The sequence below is a fragment of the Pinus tabuliformis genome, chromosome 7, assembly GCF_031772625.1.
Source record: "Pinus tabuliformis cultivar Carrire ecotype Pingquan chromosome 7, CPIR1, whole genome shotgun sequence".
Classification (NCBI taxonomy): domain Eukaryota; kingdom Viridiplantae; phylum Streptophyta; class Pinopsida; order Pinales; family Pinaceae; genus Pinus; species Pinus tabuliformis.
This window is the reverse complement of record NC_142293.1, coordinates 1,691,811,802-1,691,835,872: the sequence shown is the minus strand read 5'-3', so window position 1 is coordinate 1,691,835,872 and position 24,071 is coordinate 1,691,811,802. Positions and strand designations below refer to the sequence as shown.

The 24,071-nt window shown below is 38.3% G+C and overlaps 1 protein-coding gene across 1 annotated transcript; it reads right to left on the bottom strand.

The window, feature by feature from the left end:
- Nucleotides 1-19,717: 19,717 nt before the first annotated feature.
- LOC149255025 (F-box/LRR-repeat protein At3g26922-like) lies at nt 19,718-22,101 on the bottom strand. Its single transcript, XM_089460293.1, has 2 exons — nt 20,378-22,101; nt 19,718-20,284 (listed from the first exon to the last, which is right to left on the bottom strand). Exons 1-2 carry the CDS (start codon nt 21,428-21,430, stop codon nt 19,934-19,936), a joined length of 1,404 nt encoding a protein of 467 aa, XP_089316419.1. The 5' UTR covers nt 21,431-22,101; the 3' UTR covers nt 19,718-19,933.
- Between the last annotated feature and the right edge of the window lie 1,970 nt (nt 22,102-24,071).

The window sequence follows — 24,071 nt, the reverse complement described above, 5'->3', positions numbered from 1 at the left end:
TCAGCCCCTGATTGACTGCGTCAGCCCTAGGCCTCTCTGTGTCACTCATGCAAGCCCAAAAAGTGACTGCGCAGTTTTCCGCTGCCTCTACGTTCGCCTGGAAAACATTGTGCCTGCCTCTCTTGCCTCAGCGGTGATCTCCAGTAGCTGATCCCGCCTCTCTGCTCCGTACTTGTTGCCTCCTGACTACTCACCAGACCACTGGTTCAATTTCTCAACTAACCCCACTCCAAAATTTGAACTGACTAGTCTCCCTCAGTGTGTTCTCCAAGTGACCCTCAAGCCTCCACTTATACTTTTCTCGTTGACAAATCAACAGCCGAGATTAAGTCTCTAATCAATAGCTAAGATTAGATTTGGCTTGATCCATGACTTTTGGACCATTCTAACATAGTTTTATCTTAATACACATTAATATTTTATTTTCCCTAAGTTTAGACTTAGGGACTCCATTAAAAATATTAATTATTTTAACATCTCCCAAATTGGTTAGAATCTACCCAAACCCTTTCTAGGTATTGGAGATCTCATATGCCTTAGCCTCTCCACCAATTTTCGTGGCTAGAGCACATCCGATGCTACCCCAAATCAACAAATAGTTCACCTAAAGTGCATAGGATAAGTTGTTGAGGTGATAGCAATGAACTTTCTAGAGGTTGCCCCTCAAATTGTACCTTGTCGATTAGAGATTTCACCAATTAATACAATTTAGGTAGTAACAAGCCATTACTTGCCTATGGGAAAATTAGTATTGTAATCTCATTTTAAGAGCCATGTGACCAACACTTCAAATGTCATTTCATTGCATATCATTCTAAGAATGTTGCCTTTTTCTATTTCCAATTATTCTAGTTTTTTCAAGGTGTCCTCATTGAAAACCTCTATCACAAATGAATCTTGTAGGCTTGCTATATCCACTTCCATAGATTGCAAGGTTTTATCATCATGTTGAAATTTTTCTTTACCCCATCACATAGTGAAGCCCTTCTCTTGAATGAGCTTCGTCTAAAGTGAGAACATTACCAGCGCCTCATCATTAGGGGAATAGATTGACCAATTTTCTTTGATTTTAGTAGTGTAGTTCTCATAAGACAAATATTATATGTTGAACTTTAATGGGTAAGGTTAGTTGTGCCCCCTAGGAGAGCTCATTTTTATGGGGCGTTGAACAAATTATGTGTATTTAATCATTGATTATTAGTATCTTTCAACTACAACAATATATGTTCCTTGAGTAAGAAGTGATCTAGTTGCTTGGATATGCCCAAGGGGCCTAATCTTTAATTTAGCTAGGTAGTATTATATTAGAGAAGGGAGTGAGCTTTATCCCCCAATACTTTAGAAAGGTGGAGAATGACGTTCGAGTCCCCACCCAAGAGGAAGTGGAGAATGACGTTCGAGTCCCCACCCAATAGGAGGTGGAAAAAGTTAAAGCTATCAAAGTATATCAGATCACCGAAAAGATATTTTCTTCCATGAGATGGTGCATAGACAATGAGCATATCCAACTCACAATTTACTGCATGGAGAAATGGGGTGGAGACAGTTTTGAGAACTCATTGAGTTTTGTAAAACCATGGAGGTGTGTCATCCAAGTTCCAAACCACTTGATTTCCCCATGGAGCATATGGACAAGAATGTCTAGTAGAAACTTTTCTAAGTGGCTTTTTACTTCCATCTCCTTAGTCATTGTCTCTCAAATGTGACACAATGAGATTATGTTTAGAAACTAACCTTCCTATGAATATATGTTCTAAGGTGATCCATAATCTTCTCAAAGTTCAGGTAAGCACAATAATATTGGAGCCTTCTTAGGGTCTTATCTACTAAGGGACTTAATGGTGGTGGGTTTCCTACCCAATAGAACCTTTCTTTATGCTTCCTATTTAGCATGTGTAAAATGTATCCTCCCCCCATTTAATGACTTGGTAAGTGCTTATTACCACCATTTCTAGGTCTTTAGATTGAGATACTACTTCCTTAGTCTAAGTTCTAGTGAGGTATCTCCTTGATTATGTGGGAAAAAATATGACACTAGGGATTGCATGGTGTGGGGTGGAAGGAAGAGTATCCACCTTTAACCTTGCATTCTCAATAGTGATGTGACATGTAATTTGTGAAATCTCAATGTTTATATTTTTACCATGATAATGGAAGGATTCAATGGATGGAGAAGGATTAATACTTAAGACTTGTACTCTTAACCCATTCCTCTAGTTATAAAATTTGTTCTATGTCATATCTAAAATTAAACGTGATGCAATTGGTAATTATATTCTATCTTAGTTGATTTCTATAGTTTTTAACTAGCCTAGTCTCTTTTGCTTGCAAGTAAGAATCTTCTACAGGGACACAAGGTTGAAACAAGTGTGTTGGTGTGTGCAAGTGGGTTTTAGGGTCTAGATTTTGAATATGTGCTCTAATACCACATGTGAGGCCCTTACTCAAACTTGTAAAATAGAGAATTCGTTCAATGTAATCATGCATTTATATCATTATTTTTAAGTTTCAATCCACAATATATATTTTCTTTCAGCATATTTTTAAATGAACATAATGAATAATAGGAATAGCTGATTATCGTGGCTCTGTTGCAATTCTCCTCCTGATATCACCCAACTAAATATGTCACCCTACCAACTAGGAACAACATATTCGACTTCCTAGCACAGGGAACCTCCACAGGTTCCCTAACCCTCCAAGCCCAAGCCCAAAATAGTTCTTTTAGTGTGTCCAAATGATAAGTGCCAAACACCTTCTCAATGTCCAAATCCAAACTTCACTGCCAAGTTTCATTTGCCTCCTCCCTCTCAACATCCTCCACTCTAAAACAAAACTCCCTCCCCAAAAGGATGTCCCTTCTCCCTTTTTGTTTCCCCTAATTTTGACCTTCGAAGTGTCCACCTACCCTCCATTAACTTTCCATCTACCTCCATTATGAAAACCGTCAGACCCCCTCTAGTGGTCAAGTCATTCACCCACCAAACAATAAACATCAAATAAAATATTACAAATTCAAAAGTCAGTTCAAATCAATGGTTTCATAAGAAACCATTTAACATTTAATGTTAAAGAAATTATAAGAAAATCCATATTGTTAATTAATTATTAATCAAAATTAAGTGCTCATATTTAATTAACTAGTTATCAAGCTTAAGAGCTAATCAAAGTGTTATATTAATTAATCTTAAGGCTTCATAATTATATTATGATTCAGATACCATAGTGGACCATAAAATATAGTATATTCATGAGAGGTGTGAGTATGTAGCTAGTATATGCATACATCGCACATATACTAATAACACTAATAAAGATCTATCACAGCGATTAATCTCACATCAGGTAAGTTAACCTAACATAACATAAAAGGATTAGGGAGTGAGCATTACGGAATAACTGTAAACTTTGGAGAATTACAAGTCATTATTGATTGTATATATATTAGTTTACTGGGTTAATTTAACTGGATAAAGTAAATTATTTATAGGGAAAAATCGTCATAGTTCTAATATAGTAAACTTTGAATCCCTCTCTCGATGTTTAATAGATCTGAAATTAAAATAAATTTACCATAGTAATTAAAGCATAGCAATTGCATGTCGACCTTGTATGTATATAAGACTAAAAATATTAAATAGACATAAATGGGAATAAACGAAGAATAATATCAAATTTAATCTTAAAGTGCTAAAAATATTAAATAGACAGAAATGGGAATAAACGAAGAATAATATCAAATTTAATCTTAAAGTGCGTCAATACTTCAGAGAAGAAAAGTTGTTACACTTCTCTCTCTTAATACAGCAACTTTGAAGTAAACAGAAACGAAATAGAACATGAGCGATGAAATCTTATAATTGGCTGTTTATAAGTAAACAGTTTGTCATATGGATTTTAGATTCAAAGGACAAAAGGAATATCCTTCATAAACTTCTCCACAATCAATTAAGTCTAGGTTCATTTGAAAATTGCTTTATTGAAGATTTAACAATAAGTTCATAAGCCTGAGAAACAAAGTTGATAGTAGTTCAGCAAGCTGTTTTTACTAAAAAAGGCATAAATCCAAAAATGAGTTGTACAATGACGGTATTGGATGTGTACATCATGAAAAATGTGTTAAAGTTAGGGCATGAAGACAAAGACTGGACAATAGTATATAAATGCAATAATTATTAAAACGGAATCTGAAAATAGTGGTGCCACCTCGGAAAATAGTAGTAAAACACCTAAAATTGCACAAAAATAATTGGGGCACTCCTCCCAACAGATAAATCCAGTGGTGGAGCAAGGAACCTTCACATTGCCATTGTAAATATTAAATGAACAGAGATATTCCCCCACAGTGGATATAAGTTACAAAGTTTGTGCATAAATTTAAATCAAGGAAATTTCTTATAGATTGAATCAGGGCAGCTTGCAAATTGTTGCCTCAGGCATAGATTCTTTACCTGATCTCTAGCTGTTAGAATGATCTTGATCATATCTATTGACATTTTAACTTTAAAGTTAAGGACAATGCAACCCAAAAATAGGACCTTTTCAATGGAAACTATATGAAGCATATGAAATATTAGGTTGAAAGTGTTGAGGTACTGGACGGCATGGGAGAAAAACAATTGAAATATTTTCACTAAGTACCATTGCAGTAATTAAATCAACAAAACGGCATAATTGAAGAGCAACACCCAACCAACATATAGCGGGAGAGAGAATATAAAACTAGAGAAAACTGATGAATGACATAAAACCCTCCTATTCAAAATTCAAATATTAAAGTTTCTTTTTTTTGCACATGGTTGCACCAAGAGTAGTGAGGTGCTTTACAGCACAATGTAGGGAAATGTCACGTAATGTTATATTAAAATTTGAAAATAAATAAAAAGATAACATCTAAAAAATAAACCAATTTAAATCCATTTTTAATCTGGATTTATCATGCACTGAGATAGATCAAATTTATTAATGTGTAAATTTCTCAATACATGGAATTAAATGATAAAAAAATTTAGACATTAAAACATTTGATCCCTCTCAATGTTTGATGAATCCAGATTAGTAAATCACCAAATCTTAGAAACTGATGCGAAAGATCTCAAAACAGGGCCCTCTTTGCACACATCAAATGTTGCACTGCGTTGACAGTAAAGAAAAACACAATAACATCAGAATATGGCCATCAAAATCTATGACGAAAGATCCAAAAATTGAAGGTATCCCAAAATACTCGTTCATTAAACTTTTGGGATATATTTCTATCAAGCTATTATGTTTCCCATCTAGCATCCTAAAGCAGGTATCTCGGCAGTCCTTATGTTTTTCTATTATAATTATACTTCTCCATGTGATCTTTTCGAATCTGCAAGATGCTTCATGAAGCAATGCACATAGGTGAATAACTGTCATTTTTTGCAACAGAGGAACTCTTCCGATAAGAGAACTGAGCAGAGCAATTTCATCCCCATAAATCTTGAAACCCTGAAACTCACTTTCTTCAGTTTTTTTGGTGGAAGAGTTGAGCTTGATGCTACCAAGTTTGTTCCCTGTTTCTCCCGTGCAAAATTTAGCTTGTAAATCTCCCTATATAGTAAAATTAAGATGCTAAATGCTTAATATAAAAGTAAACCCCAGTAACTACTAATCTTCAGATGTTTGCTTTGCTTTCCATTGAGGGTTCTTCAAGATTAGAAAAACTGTTAACTTCCATGTAGAGTTATACAGATGTGAAGAAAACTGACACTTTCTTGCAAGAGTTGTTCAAATGAACGTCCTTCAAGATGGGAAAACATTTTCTATGGACAGTTCTTCAAGATTGGAAAAACTATTAAATGTGTGAGAAGACAAGTATCTTCAGAAATGACGAAGGATAAGCTTTCTCAAAAGGTTCATGTTCGAAACCCCTTCAACTAACTGAATCTGCATTGTGGACAAATGTAGAGATCCGTAAGAATTAAGCTCCAACCTCAAGATAGGGTGAAATCCCTGTACTACAATATTCATCAGCTGTGTGCAGTTCAGTGTCAGTGAGCTTGGACGTTTATTATATTTAAAGCCTAAATTCTTGAGATTCACTGCAGAAATCTTCACATTGTTCAGCCCATTACAGCGTGATTACAGCTTTGGGGCATTTTACTACAAGATACTCCAGTACATCATCGCTGGTATGTAAATGTGATAGAAAACAGTTTCTAAGGTATCTGAAACTGGCAAAGCTATAAGTGGCTAGTTCTCTAAAATCAATATACTCAAAGGCAATCAAAGGAAAAAAAAATGTTCAAAATGTAGCTTGGAAGGTGATTCTGCATTGGTCAAGTGCCATGACATGTAGAAACTCACCAAAAATTCTCTCACAGCAATCATTTAATTATTTCTTAAATTTGGACCTTAGGGATAAAGTCATTAATTTAATTTTTTATTTTATTGGCCTATTTTTATAAAATTAAAAAGGTAAATGAAAGATTATATCTTGACTGTAAACCTCAAGTGTGGAGATGCAATCTCAACCCTCCATCACTTTGGAGATTAGGTCAAATTAAAAAGGGGAAATTGGTTGTTGGAGAGAGTTTGATTGGCACTAGAGACTAGGCATTCAGCTGAAGATCGGGAGGAAGAACTGACAACAAGAGAATATCAGTAAACAAGGCAGCAACAAGTTGACTTTAAAGCAATAGGCAGGGCGTGAAGACTGGGCCGTACAGGCCGTAGTTTGTTGGGCCATACAGGTCGCAGTTTGTTGGGTCATACAAGCCAAAATCTGTCGGGCCGCATAGGCAGTGTTTGCCAGGCCATACAGACTGACTTTGCTTAGTTGTACAAGCCACATAGGCCAAACTGTAACAACCTAAGGGCTGACAAATTGCTGCTATAATTTTCTGAGTGAATACTCTTGCTGTAATCAAGATTTTCTGAAGCCGAATAAAGGCCCAAAGTTTGTTGGTTTTCCCCACATTGGAGTTTCCATCATAAAACTGTGTCAAACAATTTATGTACTTGAAGTTGATTTTATGATTGATTTACTTCAGTTGCGCATGCCAAGTTAGGAACCCAAACTATTTTGTATTATAAAACTCAGATCTGAAGGTAATTTTGTTTCTGTTTTCAGTATATATTTTATTGAACATAAAATCTGACCTGGGTTCAAGAAAACTAACATGGTATCACAGCTATAGTCTCTGACTAGCAAACCAAGGGCATTTGACAAAGGTACCAGTTCAAGAAATGGCAAGCCTTCAGCAAGCAAGTGTTTAAGGGTTTAGTCAACCATGACAACTAGCATTCGCTATGAAGACAGATTGGAAGGGTCCTCAAATTATCTTTAATGGAGGGTTAGAATTACAGCCATCCTCGAGGAAAATAAACTCTGGAGCATCATAAATACCATAGTTGTTCCATCAGTCTCAAATCCTATTTCCATGATTTGCATGACGTGAAAGAAGCAAGGGAGCAGAGGATAATTCTAGATGGAGTCAAAGACCACCTTATTCCACATCTATCTGAGAAGGTAATAGCGAAAAAAAAATGTGGGATGCACTTACTAAGTTGTACCAGAGTGACTATCAAAGTCAAAAGATGGGACTGAGGGGCCAGTTACACAGCACAAGAATGCCCAAGGGTGAAATGGAGGTTGTAGGAGAAATGATACCCGCACGAGAACTAGTGCATATAGCCTTGAATGGCTTTACGAAACAATGGGATGTGTTCATCAAATGCATCATGGGTTGAGAGCACCTTCCCACTTGGGAAAGAATGTGGGACGATTTCATTCAAGAAGAGATCAGAGAAGGGGCTCAGTGTGGTGACCAGAAGAAGAAATTTGAGGAGGAAGAGAATCTTTCCCTAGCTGGTAAGGGTAAGATGAGGGCAAAGAAAGGGCCAAATGATGGGTCAACTTCTAAAGGAGAGAAGAAGGACCCTCGTAAGAAATAGTGTTTTGCTTGTCATCAGCCAAGACACTTCACCAACCAATTCCCTAACAAGAAAAAGGGCAAACAGAAGAAAAAGGTTGCTACTACGGCTGAAGTGGATGAATTTGCAGCGATATTTGAAAATGAGTTTTCACTAATTTTCCTATCTCTTGAGTTCATTAGCCACTAGTGAGTCATAAATTGACAGTGGGGCTTCTTGCCACATGACAGGAGAAAGAAATGGACTTCTACATAGAACTTGGGAACAATGCTAAGTACAAGGCAGTTGGAGTTGGCACTGCCAAGTTTAAGAGGGAGGACAGTAAACCCTTGTTGGTGGAATGTGTTGTATGTTCCGAGAATGACCAAAAACCTTATTTTTGTTGCAACCCTAGAAGACAAGGGTTACATTGTGACCTATGACGATGGTAAGGTATACATTCGGCCTAAAGATTCCAGGGCAACCATGGTGATAATAGTCAAAAAAGGTAACCTATACAAACTTCAGTTTGAGCCTGCGCAAGCATTGGTAAGTTGCAACCAAGAATTGGGCAAGTTGTAGCACAAGAGGATGGCTCATTTGCACCATGGAACACTCAATGTGCTCAAGGAGACTGTGACGAGACTGCCAGAGTTCAAGGTCGAGCAGCATGATGTGTGCAAGGGTTGTGCACTAGCCAAGTATGCCAAGACCACATTTCCGAGCAGCGATACTAAGGCCAAGGGCATTTCAAACCTAATTCACTCAGATGTGTGTGGACCCATGTCAGCGGCATCCTTAAGTGGATACCATTATTATGTGACCTTCATAAATGACTTCTCCAAGAATACCTCGATATACTTCATGAAGAATAAGGACATGGTTTCCTATCGATTTAAGGAGTTCAAAGCCCTTGTAGAAAACTAAATCGGGAAAAGGGATCAAAACACTCAAGTCCAACAATCGAAGCGAGTACACCTTAAATGCCTTCATGGACTTCTGTGCGCATGAGAGTATCTGTTAATTTTAGTTATGTTCTATGCTTAGAGAAAATTTTCACAATTAGCTCTATATCTTTTCCAGATTAGCAATCACACCAGCAAAATAGTAAATTGCAAATAGAACATAAACATAAATCGCAGATAGAACATAAACATAAATCGCAAAAAACAAGTCAAGACAAGAGGACACAAGATGTAGCGCTAGCCAAGGACAAACCCCAATGTGGGGAATCCCTTGATCAATTCTTCTTATATGTTCTTCAATAGTTCAGCAGAGAGAGAGAGAGATAGTACATATACAACAGAAGTCAACACTTTGACTTATCTAAATAAGAGCATAGTTCATCTCTAAGAAGATGATACATGAGGTAGCTAAACTCAGTTGAAAACATGTTGCTTCAACTGATTCTCCAAGGTGACTCCATCACCATGTTGCACCTCATCATCATGTTGCACCTCACTGTGATGCACCATGCTGCATCTCATCATGCTTCACTAATCATGATTGTACCCATCACTGTATTGTTGCACTATGTTGAGCTCTTCATTGCCCTATGTTGCACCCAAATGCATGCTGCAATACCTCATCATCCTGCTGCTGCAATACATTCTTGCAGCTGCTATATGTCCATCATTACCATGTTGTCCCATTGTTGCACCAATGTCCAGCAACACTGATCTACACCATGCAGCACTATCATACTACTGTGTGCACTATGCAGCACTATACATCACGCTATGCATAGATGCTCCTAAGTGCACTATGCTGCATTGTACAACATGTACTCATAGTTGCTCCCATTGCTGTACCAATGCTGCACCCTGTACCATTGTTGTCCCATGTACCATTGTTGTCCCATGTACCATTGTTGCACCATGTACCATTGCTGTTATGACTGTGTTTTGGTTAGGGCATCACTTTGGCCCATGTCAACCCTAAAAGATACCCATACAGTCCCTAAACAGTTGTGGCTTCCTCCACAAGTATCCTTTGCCTCCATGTTGCTGATCTGAGTACTTAACTACCCTCAAACAATCCTACGCATGCCCTGATTTAGGGTGTTAAGGCTTGCAGCCTACCCAACCCTTTCTCCACTGTTGTTCTGGACATAGGCAATCCTCAATACACCTTACATTGCCCTCCAAACAGCTCGTAGAGCTTGCAGCCTACTCAAAGCAGCCTACACTGCCCTTCACCAAGACCTTTTGCACCCAAGAACACCTCCACGCAGGCTGAAACAGTCTTCCCTTGTCTCAGCCCTCTAGGGAGCTACCTCGGCCTCAAACTCGACCCTCCAAAAGACCCATGAAACAGACCTCTATTACTACGTTATTTAGTTCTCCTTTGTTGCAGCTAAGACAGAGCTTCCCTTGCCTCCAACGAGTTCCTTTTCTTCTTGTGTGTTTCACTATAGGGTTGTTTTCTTCACAATATGTCAGCGTCCTAGATCTAGGTGCGTAGAGCTGCTAGGGCATCATCTAGGACTGTGTTTAGACTTCATGCTAGGCTCCTTTCCTCCTGCGTCTAGGGCTTCCTCCTCTTAGACTTCTCTTCCATTAAAACCCAAAACAAGTGGAGAGAAATCAAGAGTGAAGTGTGTGTGGAAATGACTATCAAGTCACTTCCTTTTATACTAAAACGTTGAGCACACATGAGGGTTATTTGATTGTTGGCCGACCTTGATGAATTGTCCCACAACACAAATAAATTCATATCTCCATGAATACTTATCGGAATCGGATGATCTTTAGATCAATCGTACACCTCCCGATGAGAGGGATCCAAGAAAAACATCAACTACCACAAATCAGATGACCCACATGGAGTTTGGCCCTAGTTGCCAATTTTAACGCTCTCTCTCCACTAGGGGAACTCCATCTGCTGATCCATCTGCCAGACTGTACTATCTCTGCCATCAGTGCCCGCATTGCTCTGCTCTGCTCTGCTTTGCTCTTCTTTGCTCTGTTGAACCATGAAGAAGAAGAATTGATCGAGAATGTCTCATACCATTCTCTATTGACACGAAGTCAGTCCCATATGAAGAGAGTGTGTCATACCACTCTTACTGATCCCAAATCAGTTCCAAAAGAGAGTGAGTTATATCACTCTTACTGACCCGAAGTCAGTTTCATTGATCCCAAATCAATATCAAAAGAGTGTCTCAAATCACTCATACTGATCCCAAATCAGTTCCAAGAGAGAGTGAGCTATATCACTCTTACTGAACCGAAGTCAGTTCCAATTGATCCCAGATCAATGTCGATCATCCTAGCATAAGGAGTACGGTAGACACACATGCATCCATCGGTACTACTATGGTCCCTAACCCCATTTCCCTACTCATTGGCCAAATGAGAGGTACTTCCCATGAGTCCCAGACTGCATAGGTAGGATGCCTCGGCAGGAGAACCACTCATCTTGCCCACAAATCGCCACGGGGTATCACAAGAGAAGGCTGAACCATTCACCCTATACACAGCGCACCACTAGGGGAGAGTGAGTCGCCCTATGGTCGCTTGTTGCTCCAAGAAGTACCCCAAGCCCTCTGGAGCTCCCAGAGCTCAATGCATGCATCATACAGGATCCTCATAAGAGGGTCTCTCAACGACTCCAAGTCGTTCTGGAAAGTCACAAATTTGACCTTTCCTCGGGGCTTCGACAGAATGTCTACGACCTGCACATCAATCCCAATGCGATGGAGCCTTCTTGCTCATCGATGTACCATATCCCAAATAAAGTGGTACCTGATGTCTATACGCTTGGAGCGATCATAACACATGAGATTCCTCAATAGTCGAATCCCCTCTGGTTGTCACAGAAGATCACGGTGGTATCCATCATGTGTCAAACAGCTCACTGAGGAGCTTCCTCAACCAGGCAGCTTCACACGAGGTCATACTCGTAGCTATGTATTTGGTTTCATCGGTGCTTAAAGCAACCAACTTCTGCTTCTTGCTCATCCAGGATATCGAAGCAGAACCCAAAGAGAACCAGCACTCAAAAGTGCTCTTGTGATCCTCCACACTGCCTGCCCAGTCAGCATTTGAATAATCATGCAGCTTCATATTTCCGGCAGTGTATCTCAATCCATGAGAGATTGTGCCCCGAAGATATCTCAGAAGATTCTTGGCACCAATCTAGTGAGGCTCAACCATTATATGAGCTCAACATGCTAACTACAAAACATATATCCAGACGGGAGTTCACCAAGAACACCAATGCTAGACTGAGTTTATGAAAATTAGAGGCATTTGCCAAATCAGATCCGGCATCCCTACCAAATAAATTATGAAAGTTAAGTTCCATCGAGGTAGTCACGGGCTTGCAGTACACCATTCCACATCCGGAATCCAACTCCCTCTTACTTTTGCAAATGAGAGGGTTTGCACCTGTCAGAAAGAGGTCGTCCTCAGAAGGTGCCAGTATGAGAGGACTATCATCCACAACCTTCAAGTAAAGGTTTGGATCAGCTTCACTCCTAGTGAATCTCAGCTTCATCAGGCAACAATCAATCCTCTCATATCAAGCCAGGGTGTTTTGCTTCAAGCCATAGAGGGCTTTCTTCCACTTGCATACATGAGATTCCCAATCATGAATCTCAACCCCTCGGGTTGTTCCAAACCTATGGACCTGCTACATGAGGGGAATGGTTCCCTTGTAAGATTTTCCTTCAGTACATCTCAGACATGTACCTTCATGCTCTTCTTAAATTCAGGCAACCCTATCACCTTCGGGTGGGGCCCCATAATAAGCAGACCTCCGGTGCTATAGATGAGATGTGTCAACTGACATGGTCCCCAATGGACTTCCTGCAACTTGATACAAATTGCCAACCCTGAACCCATGAGCAAAAGCATCTTTGAAAATTCTATTTTCAAACACGCACCTTTCCATCGATGAATGCCACCCTGAAACCTTTGATTTCCATTGCTGAAATGGACACCGAGTTCTTCTTGTGATCAGGTACATAAAAGAGATTCTTGTAAATTAATCGAGTTACCCTCATTCAATTGATGGGTGACATTCTCTACACCCTTTCTGGGATAGGTGCCATTGACTCCAAGTATAATTCCATGATTGTTTCCATCTCTACCAATTTAGGGAGAGCACCCTTCTATCCGATGAAGTGCCTTGAAGCACTACAATCAATAAGCCAGATTCCCAAAGAGTCTGGAGGAGAGGGCCACTATAAGATAATGCTTCTTTATCTTATCATAAACAACATTTGATTCTTCATACCTGGGGTTTCTTGCTTTCTTTGAAGAGTCGGACATTCCCTTGATGTCCTACATTACTTGTCATTCCTTCGATCATTGAATATGTCCCTGGAATGATTGTTATCATCAAGTGATGTGTCCCGACCATTCGGACACTCCTTCGCATAATGGTCGAATTTATCGCAAGCAAGGCATCTGCCTTTCCTTCTACCCTTAGATCCAGACTTCCCATTAAAGTGATCTTTAGGTAGGCCATCAGAACCTTCCGTTGTGCGATTCTGATAATATTCTCTGCTTCTATTTCACCCTTGGTGAAATTGAAGAGGGATGAGGAACCCATTGAGCCTTTTGTCCTTTCCCAACTATCTTCTGTGATTGCTCTTTTCATTCTTGCTTGGGCATTGTCTTCACCTCAACTCTGATACCATGTTAATTTTAGGTATGTTCTATGCTTAGAGCAATTTATTTCATTTTTCACAGTTAGCTCAATATATTTTCCAGATTGGCAATCACATCAGCATAATAGTAAATTGCAGATAAAACATAAACATAAATCTCAAAGACAAGCCAAGATAAGAGGACACAAGATGTGGCGCTAGCCAAGGACAAACACCAATGTGGGGAATCCCTTGATCAATTCTTCTTATATGTTCTTCAATAGTTTAGCAAAGAGAGAGAGAGATAGTACATATACAACAAAAGTCAACACTTTGACTTATCTAAATAAGAGCATAGATCATCTCTAAGAAGATGATACATGAGGTAGCTAAACTCAGTTGAAAACATGTTGCTTCAATTGATTCTCCAAGATGACTCCATCACCATGTTGCACCTATCATTGTGCTGCACCTCATCATCATGTTGCACCTCATTGTGTTGCACCATGTTGCACCCATCATCACTGTGTTGCATCTCATCATGCTTCATTAATCATGACTGTACCCATCACTGTATTGTTGCACTATGGTGAGCTCTTTATTGCCCTACGTTGCACCCAAATGCATGCTGCAATACCTCATCATCTTGTTGCTGCAAATTGCAATACCTCATCATCCGGGTGCTGCAATACATTCTTGCAGCTGCGATATGTCCATCATTACCATGTTGTCCCATTGCTGCACCAATGTCCAACAACACTGATCTACACCATGCAGCACTATCATACTATTGTGTGCACTATGCAGCATTGTACATCATGCTATGCATAGTTTCTCCTATGTGCACTATGCTGCATTGTACAACATGTACTCATAGTTGCTCCCATTGTTGTACCAATGTTGCACCATGTACAATTGTTGTCCCATGTACCATTGCTACACCATGTACCATTGTTGTTATGACTGTGTTCTGGTTAGGGCATCACTGTGGCCCATGTCAACCCTAAAACATACCCACACAGTCCCTTAAACAATTGTGGCTTCCTCCACAAGTATCCTCTGCCTCCAAGTATCCAAGTTGTTGATCTGAGTACTTAACTACCCTCAAACAATCCTATGCATGCCCTGATTTGGGGTGTTAAGGCCTGCGGCCTACCCAACCCTTTCTCCACTATTGTTCTGGGCATAGACAGTCCTCAATACACCCTACGTTGCCCTCCAAACAGCTCGTAGAGCTTGCGGCCTACTCACAGCAGCCTACACTACCCTTCACCAAGAATTTTGCACCCAAGAACACCTCCACGCAGGCTAAAGCAGTTTCCCTTGTCTCGGCCCTCTAGGGAGCTACCTCGGCCTCCCTTACACCAAACTCGGCCCTCCAAAAGACCCATGAAACAGACCTCTATTACCACATTGTTTAGTTCTCCTTTGTTGTGGCTAAGACAGAGCCTCCCTTGCCTCCAACGAGTTCCTTTTCTTCTTATGTGTTTCACTATAGGGTTGTTTTCTTCACAATATGTCAGTGTCCTAGATCTAGGTGCGTAGAGCTGCTAGGGCATCATCTAGGACTGTGTTTAGACTTCATGTTAGGCTCCTTTCCTCCTACGTCTAGGGTTTCCTCCTCTTAGACTTCTCTTCCACTAAAACCGAAAACAAGTGGAGAGAAATCAAGAGTGAAGTGTGTCTTGAAATGACTATCAAGTCACTTCCTTTTATACTAAAACGTTGAGCACATGTGGGGCTTGGTTGCTGACCAACCTTGACAAATTGTCCCATAACACAAATAAATTCATATCTCCATGAATACTTATCGGAATCGGATGATCTTTAGATCAATCATACACCTCTTGATGAGAGGGATCCAATAAAAATATCAGTTGCCATAAATAATATGGCCCACATGGAGTTTGGCCCTAGTTGCCAATTTTAACAGTATCAGAAAAGGCTAACCGTTCCATACAACCCTCAACAAAATGGGGTTGCAAAGCGAAAGAACAAGGCTATTATTGAAGCAACCAAGGCTATGCTACACAAACAGGGGTTGCCCATGTTTTTACGGGCAGAAGCTTGCAACATTGTTGTTTATTTTTACAACCAGAGTCCACATAAGGTGTTAGGAAAATTGACACATGAGGAAGCTTTCACAGGAAAGGAACCATATTTGGCACACATCCACATCTTTGGGTGTTTGGTATATTGCCATGTTCCATCAGAAAAGAGAAAAAAATTAGAACCTACTGCAAAGAAGGGGATTCTTGTGGGGTACAGTGAGACCTCAAAAGCCTACAAAGTTTACATTCCTACACTCAAGAAAACAACGATACACAGGGATGTGAGATTTGGGGAGATGAGGGCTCTTAGGAGGTCTTGCAGCACAGATCCTTCCATAGGGGAGGTTCGGGAGCAAGAGACATGGAAGATAGAAGCAATGCAGACACCTCAAGATAATGTGACACAGAGTGGTGAGCAAAATGAGCAGGCCAAGCAGGGGAAACGAGACAAGGGGCAAAGAGCTCCTCTCATCCAAAGCAAAACTCCCAACATAGGGAGGAAGAGGTCCAAGTGGGCTGAGTAGACACTAGGAGATGCCCAGGAGTACGTGTGTAGTCCTAGATATTCAGTTAGACAAAGCAAGGCACCACAGTACTATTCCAACCATATGGCATTGATTAGTGAGTTGATTGACACTGAGCCTTTCAACTTTCAAGAAGCATCTGGATGAATGTTATGGTGGAAGAATATTCTTCCATCATGAAGAACAATGTATGGAAGTTTGTGCCACAACCATAGGGAAAATCTATGGTTGGCTCTAGATGGGTCTACAAGATTAAGCACGTTGTAGATGGTAGTGTTGAAAAGTTTAAGGTTTGATTTGTGGCTAAGGGATTTCAATAGAAGGAAGGGATTGACTACGATGAGACTTTCGCCCCAGTAGCCAGACACTCATCCATCAGGGCAATGATTTCTATCGTAGCACAAATGGGTTGGAGGATTCACCAGATGGATGTAAAGACAATCTTCATCAATGGTGTGGTTTACGAAGAGATTTACATTGAGCAGCTAAAGGGCTTTGGTGTGCACAGGAGGGAGTCCAATGTGTGCAGATTGAAGAGAGTGTATGGGCTTAAGCAAGCTCCCAAGACGTGGTATGCGAAGATTGAAAACGATTTGTAGGGCATGAGCTTCACCAAAAGTGAGACAAACCTAAACCTGTATTACATTCAGGTCAAGGAAAGCCTCTCATTTTGATTCTTTATGTAGATGACATGTTTCTTACTTTTTGTGAGAAGCTCATAGCAGAATGCAAGAGGGACCTAGCTACAAAGCTTTAGATAAGAGATTTGGGGGTTGATGCACTACTTTCTAGGTTTAAAGGTGTGGCAAAGAGACGAAGATATCTTCTTGAATCCTAAGACAAGGGAAGTACAGAGTTGAGATCCTGGAGCGATTTATGATGCGGGATTGCATACCCGTGTCTACACCACTAGTGACTAACTGGAAGAACATTGATGCTTCAAAATCAAAGCCAATGGACACTACATTATATAGACAACTGATTGGCTCTCCTCTCGTGTACTTGATCAATACCAAACCAGACATCTGTTTTGCATTTAATACACTCAGTCAATTCATAGTAGAGCCAAAGCAAGTTCACTGGGTGGCTGCAAAGCATGTGTTGAGATACTTTTAAGGCACAATTGAGTATGTACTGAAATATACTTAGGTTGATGGAGTGAAGTTAGAGGGCTACACAGATGCTAATTGGGCAGGCAACATAGCTGACAGGAAAATCAATTCTAAGTGTTGTTTCAGCTTAGGATCAGGAACAGTTTCTTGGTTCAGCAGGAACAAACCTCAAATGCTTTTTGTTCTGCTGAGGCCAAGTACATGGCTGCTACATGGCAGCTTGTGAGGCAATATGGCTTCAGAAGCTTCTCATGGCGCTATTTGGTCAGGGAATGGAGCCAACTATGATTCATTGTGACAATCAGATTTGTATCAAGCTCGCAGAGAATTCAATGTTTCATGACAAGTTGAAACACATTCAGATTAGGTACCAATTCATTCGAGATTGTGTGCAGAAAGGGACAGTAAAGCTACAGTATGTACCCACAAATGAGCAGGTAGTAGACATCCAAACCAAGGATTTGATGAAGGGAAAATTTGTATTCTTCAATGACACGCTGGGACTGGTGTAGAAGTGTTGAAAATGTAGCTTGGAAGGTGATTTTGCATTGGTCAAGTGCCATGACATAAAGAAAATCACCAGAAATTCTCTCACAACAATTATTTAATTATTTCCTAAATTTGGACATTAGACATAAAGTCGTTAATTTAATTATTTATTTTATTGGCCATTTTTTATAAAGTTAAAAAGGTCAATGAAAGATTTTATATTGACTGTAGATCTCAAAAGTGGAGATGCAATCTCAATGTCCATCACTTTGGAGATTAGGTTAGAAATTATAAAGGGGAAATAGGTTGTTGGAGAGGCAGCTCGATTGGCACTAGAGACATAAAGAAAATCACCAGAAATTCTCTCACAACAATTATTTATTTATTTCCTAAATTTGGACCTTAGACATAAAGTCCTTAATTTAATTTTTTATTTTATTGGCCATTTTTTATAAAGTTAAAAAGGTCAACGAAAGATTTTATATTGACTGTAGATCTCAAAAGTGGAGATGCAATCTCAATGTCCATCACTTTGGAGATTAGGTTAGAAATTATAAAGGGGAAATAGGTTGTTGGAGAGGCAGCTCGATTGGCACTAGAGACTAGGTATAAAACTGAAAATCAGGAAGATGAACTGACAACAAGAGAGTATCAGTAACAGCATATGCCAATGGCATCAACAGCATGTAATTTCTTTTAATAGAAATTATGAATTCTCTTTCTTCGGAAAAAAACAAGAGAGTATCAGTAAACAGAACAGCAACATGTCGATTTCAGGGCAGCTGGCAGGGCATGAAGACCAGGTTGTACAGGCTGTAGTTTGTTGGGCCATACAGGCCGAGATCTGCTGAACTGCACATGCTGTGTTTGCAGGGCCTTATATGCCACATAGGCCAAACTATAACAGCGTAAGGGCTGAGAAATTGCTGCTGTAATTTTCTCAGTGAATACTCTTGCTGTGATGAGATTTTCTGAAGCTGAATAAAGACCAAAAGTTTGCTGGTTTTCCCCACACTGGGGTTTCTAGGGTAAAACTGTGTCAAACAATTTTAAGTGCTTGGTTTAATGATTGATTTACTTCTGTTGTGCATGCTAAGTTAGGAACCCAAAGTATTTTGTGTTATAAAATTCAGATCTTAAGGTAATTTTTTTTCTGTTCTGAGGATAATATTTTATTGAACATAAAATCTGACCTGGGTTCAAAAAAAACTAACAAAATAGAAATTGAAAGATGCATTAAAACAATTGAGATGAAAAGTTGTTAAGAAGATTTTTGAGAGTGATTTCCTTGACTCTTTTTGAGGATAAAAAACAAAGCCATTTCCAAACCAATTTGCCATTGATGTTATTATCAATCCCATAAGAATTGGTTAAAGAAAGTTCAAAGGAGCAGCATGAAAGAGCATCTTGTGATCAATTAGTTCTTCTTTAAAAGACGGATTGGAAATTTTGAAATGGGTTAAAAACTTAAACTATCAACAGAGTGATTTCCTTGACTCTTTTTGAGGATAAAAAACAAAGCCATTTCCAAACCAATTTGCCATTGATGTTATTATCAATCCCATAAGAATTGGTTAAAGAAAGTTCAAAACTCTCAAGAGGAGCAGCATGAAAGAGCATCTTGTGATTAATTAGTTCTTCTTTAAAACACGGATTGGAAATTTTGAAATGGGTTAAAAACTTAAAATATCAACAGAGATCGCTTGACAGCATAGAACAGCGGATTGAATATGTTAAAGAAAGCTTAGAGAGAATACGAGAGCAGAGTAAGTTTACCATCCAAAGCACTCAATCTGTCCGTTGCCATTGCCAACTATCCACTTCTCATACAAGCAATGTATTTAATATTTATATTAAGATGGACCAACATAGTGCCATGCTAAGAAGCTCTAAACGTCTTTTAAGTTGTCAAAATAAAGACATACAAGAAGTCAGAGTTCTTGATGTGGATTTCTGATCATTTTTTTCCAAGATCTGAGTTGATTCGGGACAAAACTCTTGAAAATCTTTCTAACATATAAGGTACTTGAGCAAACTAGCGAATGGCACAAAACCCTCCAATTCAAAACAATTGTGAATTATCTTCTCCTTTATTGCACGTTATAAATCACCAATTCATAAAACATGAGACAAAAGATCTTAAAACAGAGTTCTCTTTGCATGCATATAAAATGTTGCACTGCATTGACTGTAAAGAAACATAAAATAACAAAGAAAATAACCATCACAGTGTATGACTAAAGCATCCAAAGATTGAAGGTAACCCAAAATACGCATTCATTCCTCAAAACTGTTGGGATATATTTCTCTCAAGCTATTATGTTTTCCATCTGGCATCTTAAGGCACACATCCCCGCAGTCCTTGTCATGTTTTTCTATTATAATTATACTTACTTCTTCATATAGTCTTTTCAAATCCACAAAATGCTTCACGAATCTCTGCACATAGATATGTTGAGAACATCTCGGTAGAATAACTGTCATTTTATGCAGCAGTGGAGCACTTCTGAGAAGAGAACTGAGCAGAGCAATTTCCTCTCCATTAAATCTTGAAACCCTGAAATTCACTTTCTTCAGATTTTTTAGTGAAAGAGTTGAGCTTGATCCCACCAAGTTTGTTCCTTGCTTCTGCCATGCAAACTTAATCTTGTAAATGCCCCTATATAGTATAATTAAGATGGTAAATGCTTAAAATAAAAGTAAAACTCAGAAACTACTCACCTTCAGATGCTCGTTTTCCATGGAGGGTTCTTCAAGATTGGAAAAACTGTTAACTTGCATGGAGAGTTCTTCAGGAGTGAAAAAACTGAAACGTTCTTGCAAGAGCTCTTCAAACGAAAGTCCTTCAAGATGGGAAATACTGAAAAAGTCTTCAGATGGGGAAATATTTTCTATGAAGAGTTCTTCAAGATTGGGAAAACTATTTAGAACTGTGAGAGAAGACAAGTATCTGCTGAATCGACGAAGGGTAAGCTTTCTCAACAGGTTCCTGTTCGAAATCCCTTCAAGCAGTTGAATCTGCGCTGTGGACAAATGTAAAGACCCACAACAATTAAGCTCCAACCTCGATATAGGGTGAAAACCCTGTACTTCGATACGCATCAGTTGTGGGCAGTTCAGTGTCAGTGAGCTTGGACGGTTATTGTATGTAAAGTCTAAATTCTTGAGATTCACTGCAGAAATTTTCGTATTGTTAAGCCCATTACAGCTTTGGACCGTCAAATTTTCAAGAAGAGGGCATCTTGTTACAAGATACTCAAGTATAGCATCAGTGGTATGTAAACGTGATAGAAAACAGGTTCTAAGACATTTGAATCCGCCAAAGCTATATGTGGGTATCTCTCTAAAATCAAAATACTCAAGTTTCAAAAACGTAAGGCAATCACAGGAAAAAAGAGAAGTTGGAAGATACATTAAACTTAGAGTAAAGCTGTTGAAACAATTTTTGAGAGTGATTTCCTTGACTTTTTTTGCAGACGCAAAACAAAGCCATCTCCAAAACAATTTGGCATTGGTGTTGTTATCAATCCCATAAGAATCGGTGAACGAAAGTTCAAAACTTTCAAGGGGACCAGAATGAAAGAGCATCATGTGATCAAGTACTTTTCCTTTAAAACACGGACTGGAAATTTTGAGATGGGGTAAAACGATCCACAGATATCGCCATCTGCGTGAAAGCAAAGAACAATGGATTGCATGAGGTAAAGATAGCTTAGAGAGAATATGAGAGCAGAGTAGGTTATCATCCAAAGCACTCAATCTGTCCGTTGCCATTGTCAACTATCCACCTTTCATACAAGCAGTGTGTTTACAGTAGGATGGAGTAACACAGAGCTATGCTGGGAAACCCTAAGCTTCTTTTAGTTTGCCTAAAGCCGGCTTACAACAAGTGAGTTCTTGATTTGGGTTTCTGATCAATTTTTCAGAGATCTAGGTATTCAGAATGGCGAAATCTTCTCCGAGATCTAGTTAGTTCCACAATGCTGCAAAACTCTTGGAACATCTTTAACATGCGCAAGCCATTGAAAGGGGTAAAATCTTATTTTTTTATCAAATTCTTGTCAGATATATGACCAGGTATAGAGCCACTAGAATTTCTTGCTCCCCCTAAAAAAATCAGATATACCCCTCTGCCAGATTGATATCCAATCTAAACCAATACAAACATGTACATGTACAGTGATTTGATCATGTGTGCACAGGTCTGCTGTTACTGCAGTCTAATTAATGAGCTGAGCAACATATCTGGCAGATGAACAAATAGATGCAAACAAAAAGAGCGCCCTAATCGCTCTCACTGCGTTGTACATGTGGTCTTTTACCTAAAATGGTCAAGGAGCACTTCAACAAAGCAAAATCTTAATGGATAGACTGGTTTTCAAAACCCTGGAATACAGAGGAACCATGTCTTTGGAATTTTCACTCACACAAATATATTTTACATCTAAATTTTGGTTATCTAAAAATATTGTTGAAAATGGTCCACGCAAAAAAAATTATCATTTTTTTTAAATTTTATAAATACGTTAATAACTTCTAAGATTTATTAAAAATAAAAATATAGTTTAAAATTTAATTATTTATATATATATATATATATATATATTTATTTATATATATATAAATTGTACTACAAAAATTATTTAAAAAATTAAATAAAAATAAAAATATAATTTAAATATATATATATATATATAAAATTTTACTAAAAAAATATATATATATTTATATATATAAATTGTACTACAAAAATTATTTAAAAAATTAAATAAAAATAAAAATATAATTTAAATATATATATATATAAAAATTTTACAAAAAAAATTAAACTAAATGTTAAAATCCAAATGATCTTAAAAAAATTAAACTAAATGTTAAACTCCAAGTGATCTACATCATGAAATTTTCCACAACTCCTTAACTATAGTTTAATGAATCACATCAATGCCACATATTAGTTTAGGAATTTCAAAAAAAAGCATTTAAATAATCAAAAATTGAATCCATCATGGTTGGTAATGAAATTTGAATAAATAATTATTCTCATTTCATTGTGCACGAAAGAAATGATTAAATACTTTTAGAATTAATCATTTAGTTACCCAATTCACTTATGTATTTTAACCCATATACTAAAAATAATATAAATATTTTTTTTTAAATAGGGGTAAATACTCTTTTTTTTAAATAGGGGTAAGTCCCTCTTTATAAGCTTTTTATTAACCCAGATCGCAATACAATCATTGTTGGTAATCAGATTTTAACAAATAATTATCCTCATTTCATTGTGCAGGAAAGAAATGATTAAATACTTTTAGAATTAATCATTTAGTTACCCAATTCACATACAAAATTGTATTATATATTTTAACCCATATACTTAAAATAATATAAATACTTTTTTTTAAATGAGGGGGTAAATCTCTCTTTAGAAGCTTTTTATTAACCCAGATCGCAATTTTTTTTACATTATATACAAAGTCAAGAAGAATACAAATCGGCAACATGTATCGTGGGTCGAACCCGGGTGAGGAGGCTAATAACGAGTCGTCCCATCCACGCAGGATAACACATCATACTTTAGATACTATGAAACAATATTCACTAAACATAATTCCCAACATATCAATCTAACTAGTTACTAAACGTATATCATATAAATACTTTAGATACTATGAAACAATATTCATTAAACATAATTCCCAACATATCAATCTAACTAGTTTTTTTTTTTTAACAGAAACGGTTAGAGGGATGTATTACTTTCCGGTCGAAATGCCATAATTCTGATTACAATATGCAGAGCAATATTCAAAGAGTTCTTTGATCAGGTCCGAGGTCTCTGTTCCTATGCTACCCCAGAAATTTTTACAATATGGTTTCCGTGCAACCACCTCTATTTTTCCCAAATTAAAGATGCAAACAAACTGCTTCAGCAAGAGACAATAAAACATAATCTCCAGGAGTTTAAGGGATGGGGTCCCAGCTTTCTTCTCCGTCTCTGAGGATGATTCCGAGGGGAGAAGGGCTACTTTATTAGCTTCAACGTCGGCCTCTTTGTTATTTTCTCTCTTGACATGGTAGAATTTCAAACTCTGAAAGGAGTTTGATAGGATTCTTGCTCTGGTGATCAACCTGGACAATCTTAGATCTGATGGGGTAGAGCTGTCTATGAAAATTTCTATAATAGTCTGCGAGTCTCCCATCACTATTGCATCACCGATTCTGAGGGATATAAGTTGCTTCAGTCCTTGGTAGAGGGTCAGAGCTTCAGCTTGCATGCTGGTGTTTAAGCCCACTCCCTAGGCAAATCTGAGAGCAATTTTGCCATGCTCTCTTGACAACTCCACCTGCACCAGATCTGCCCGGGTTGCCTTTGGCAGCCCCATCAAAGAAGAGGGTAGCATGAGCCTGC

What these genes read in the sequence shown, in the direction of transcription:
- LOC149255025 (XM_089460293.1), bottom strand. Translation starts at nt 21,430, where the DNA reads ATGGCAACGGACAGATTGAGTGCTTTGGATGATAACCTACTCTGCTCT. An exon ending in TGGAAAACGAGCATCTGAAG is followed by an intron (nt 20,285 to 20,377) that starts GTGAGTAGTTTC and finishes TTTGCATGGCAG; the next exon opens with AAGCAAGGAACAAACTTGGT.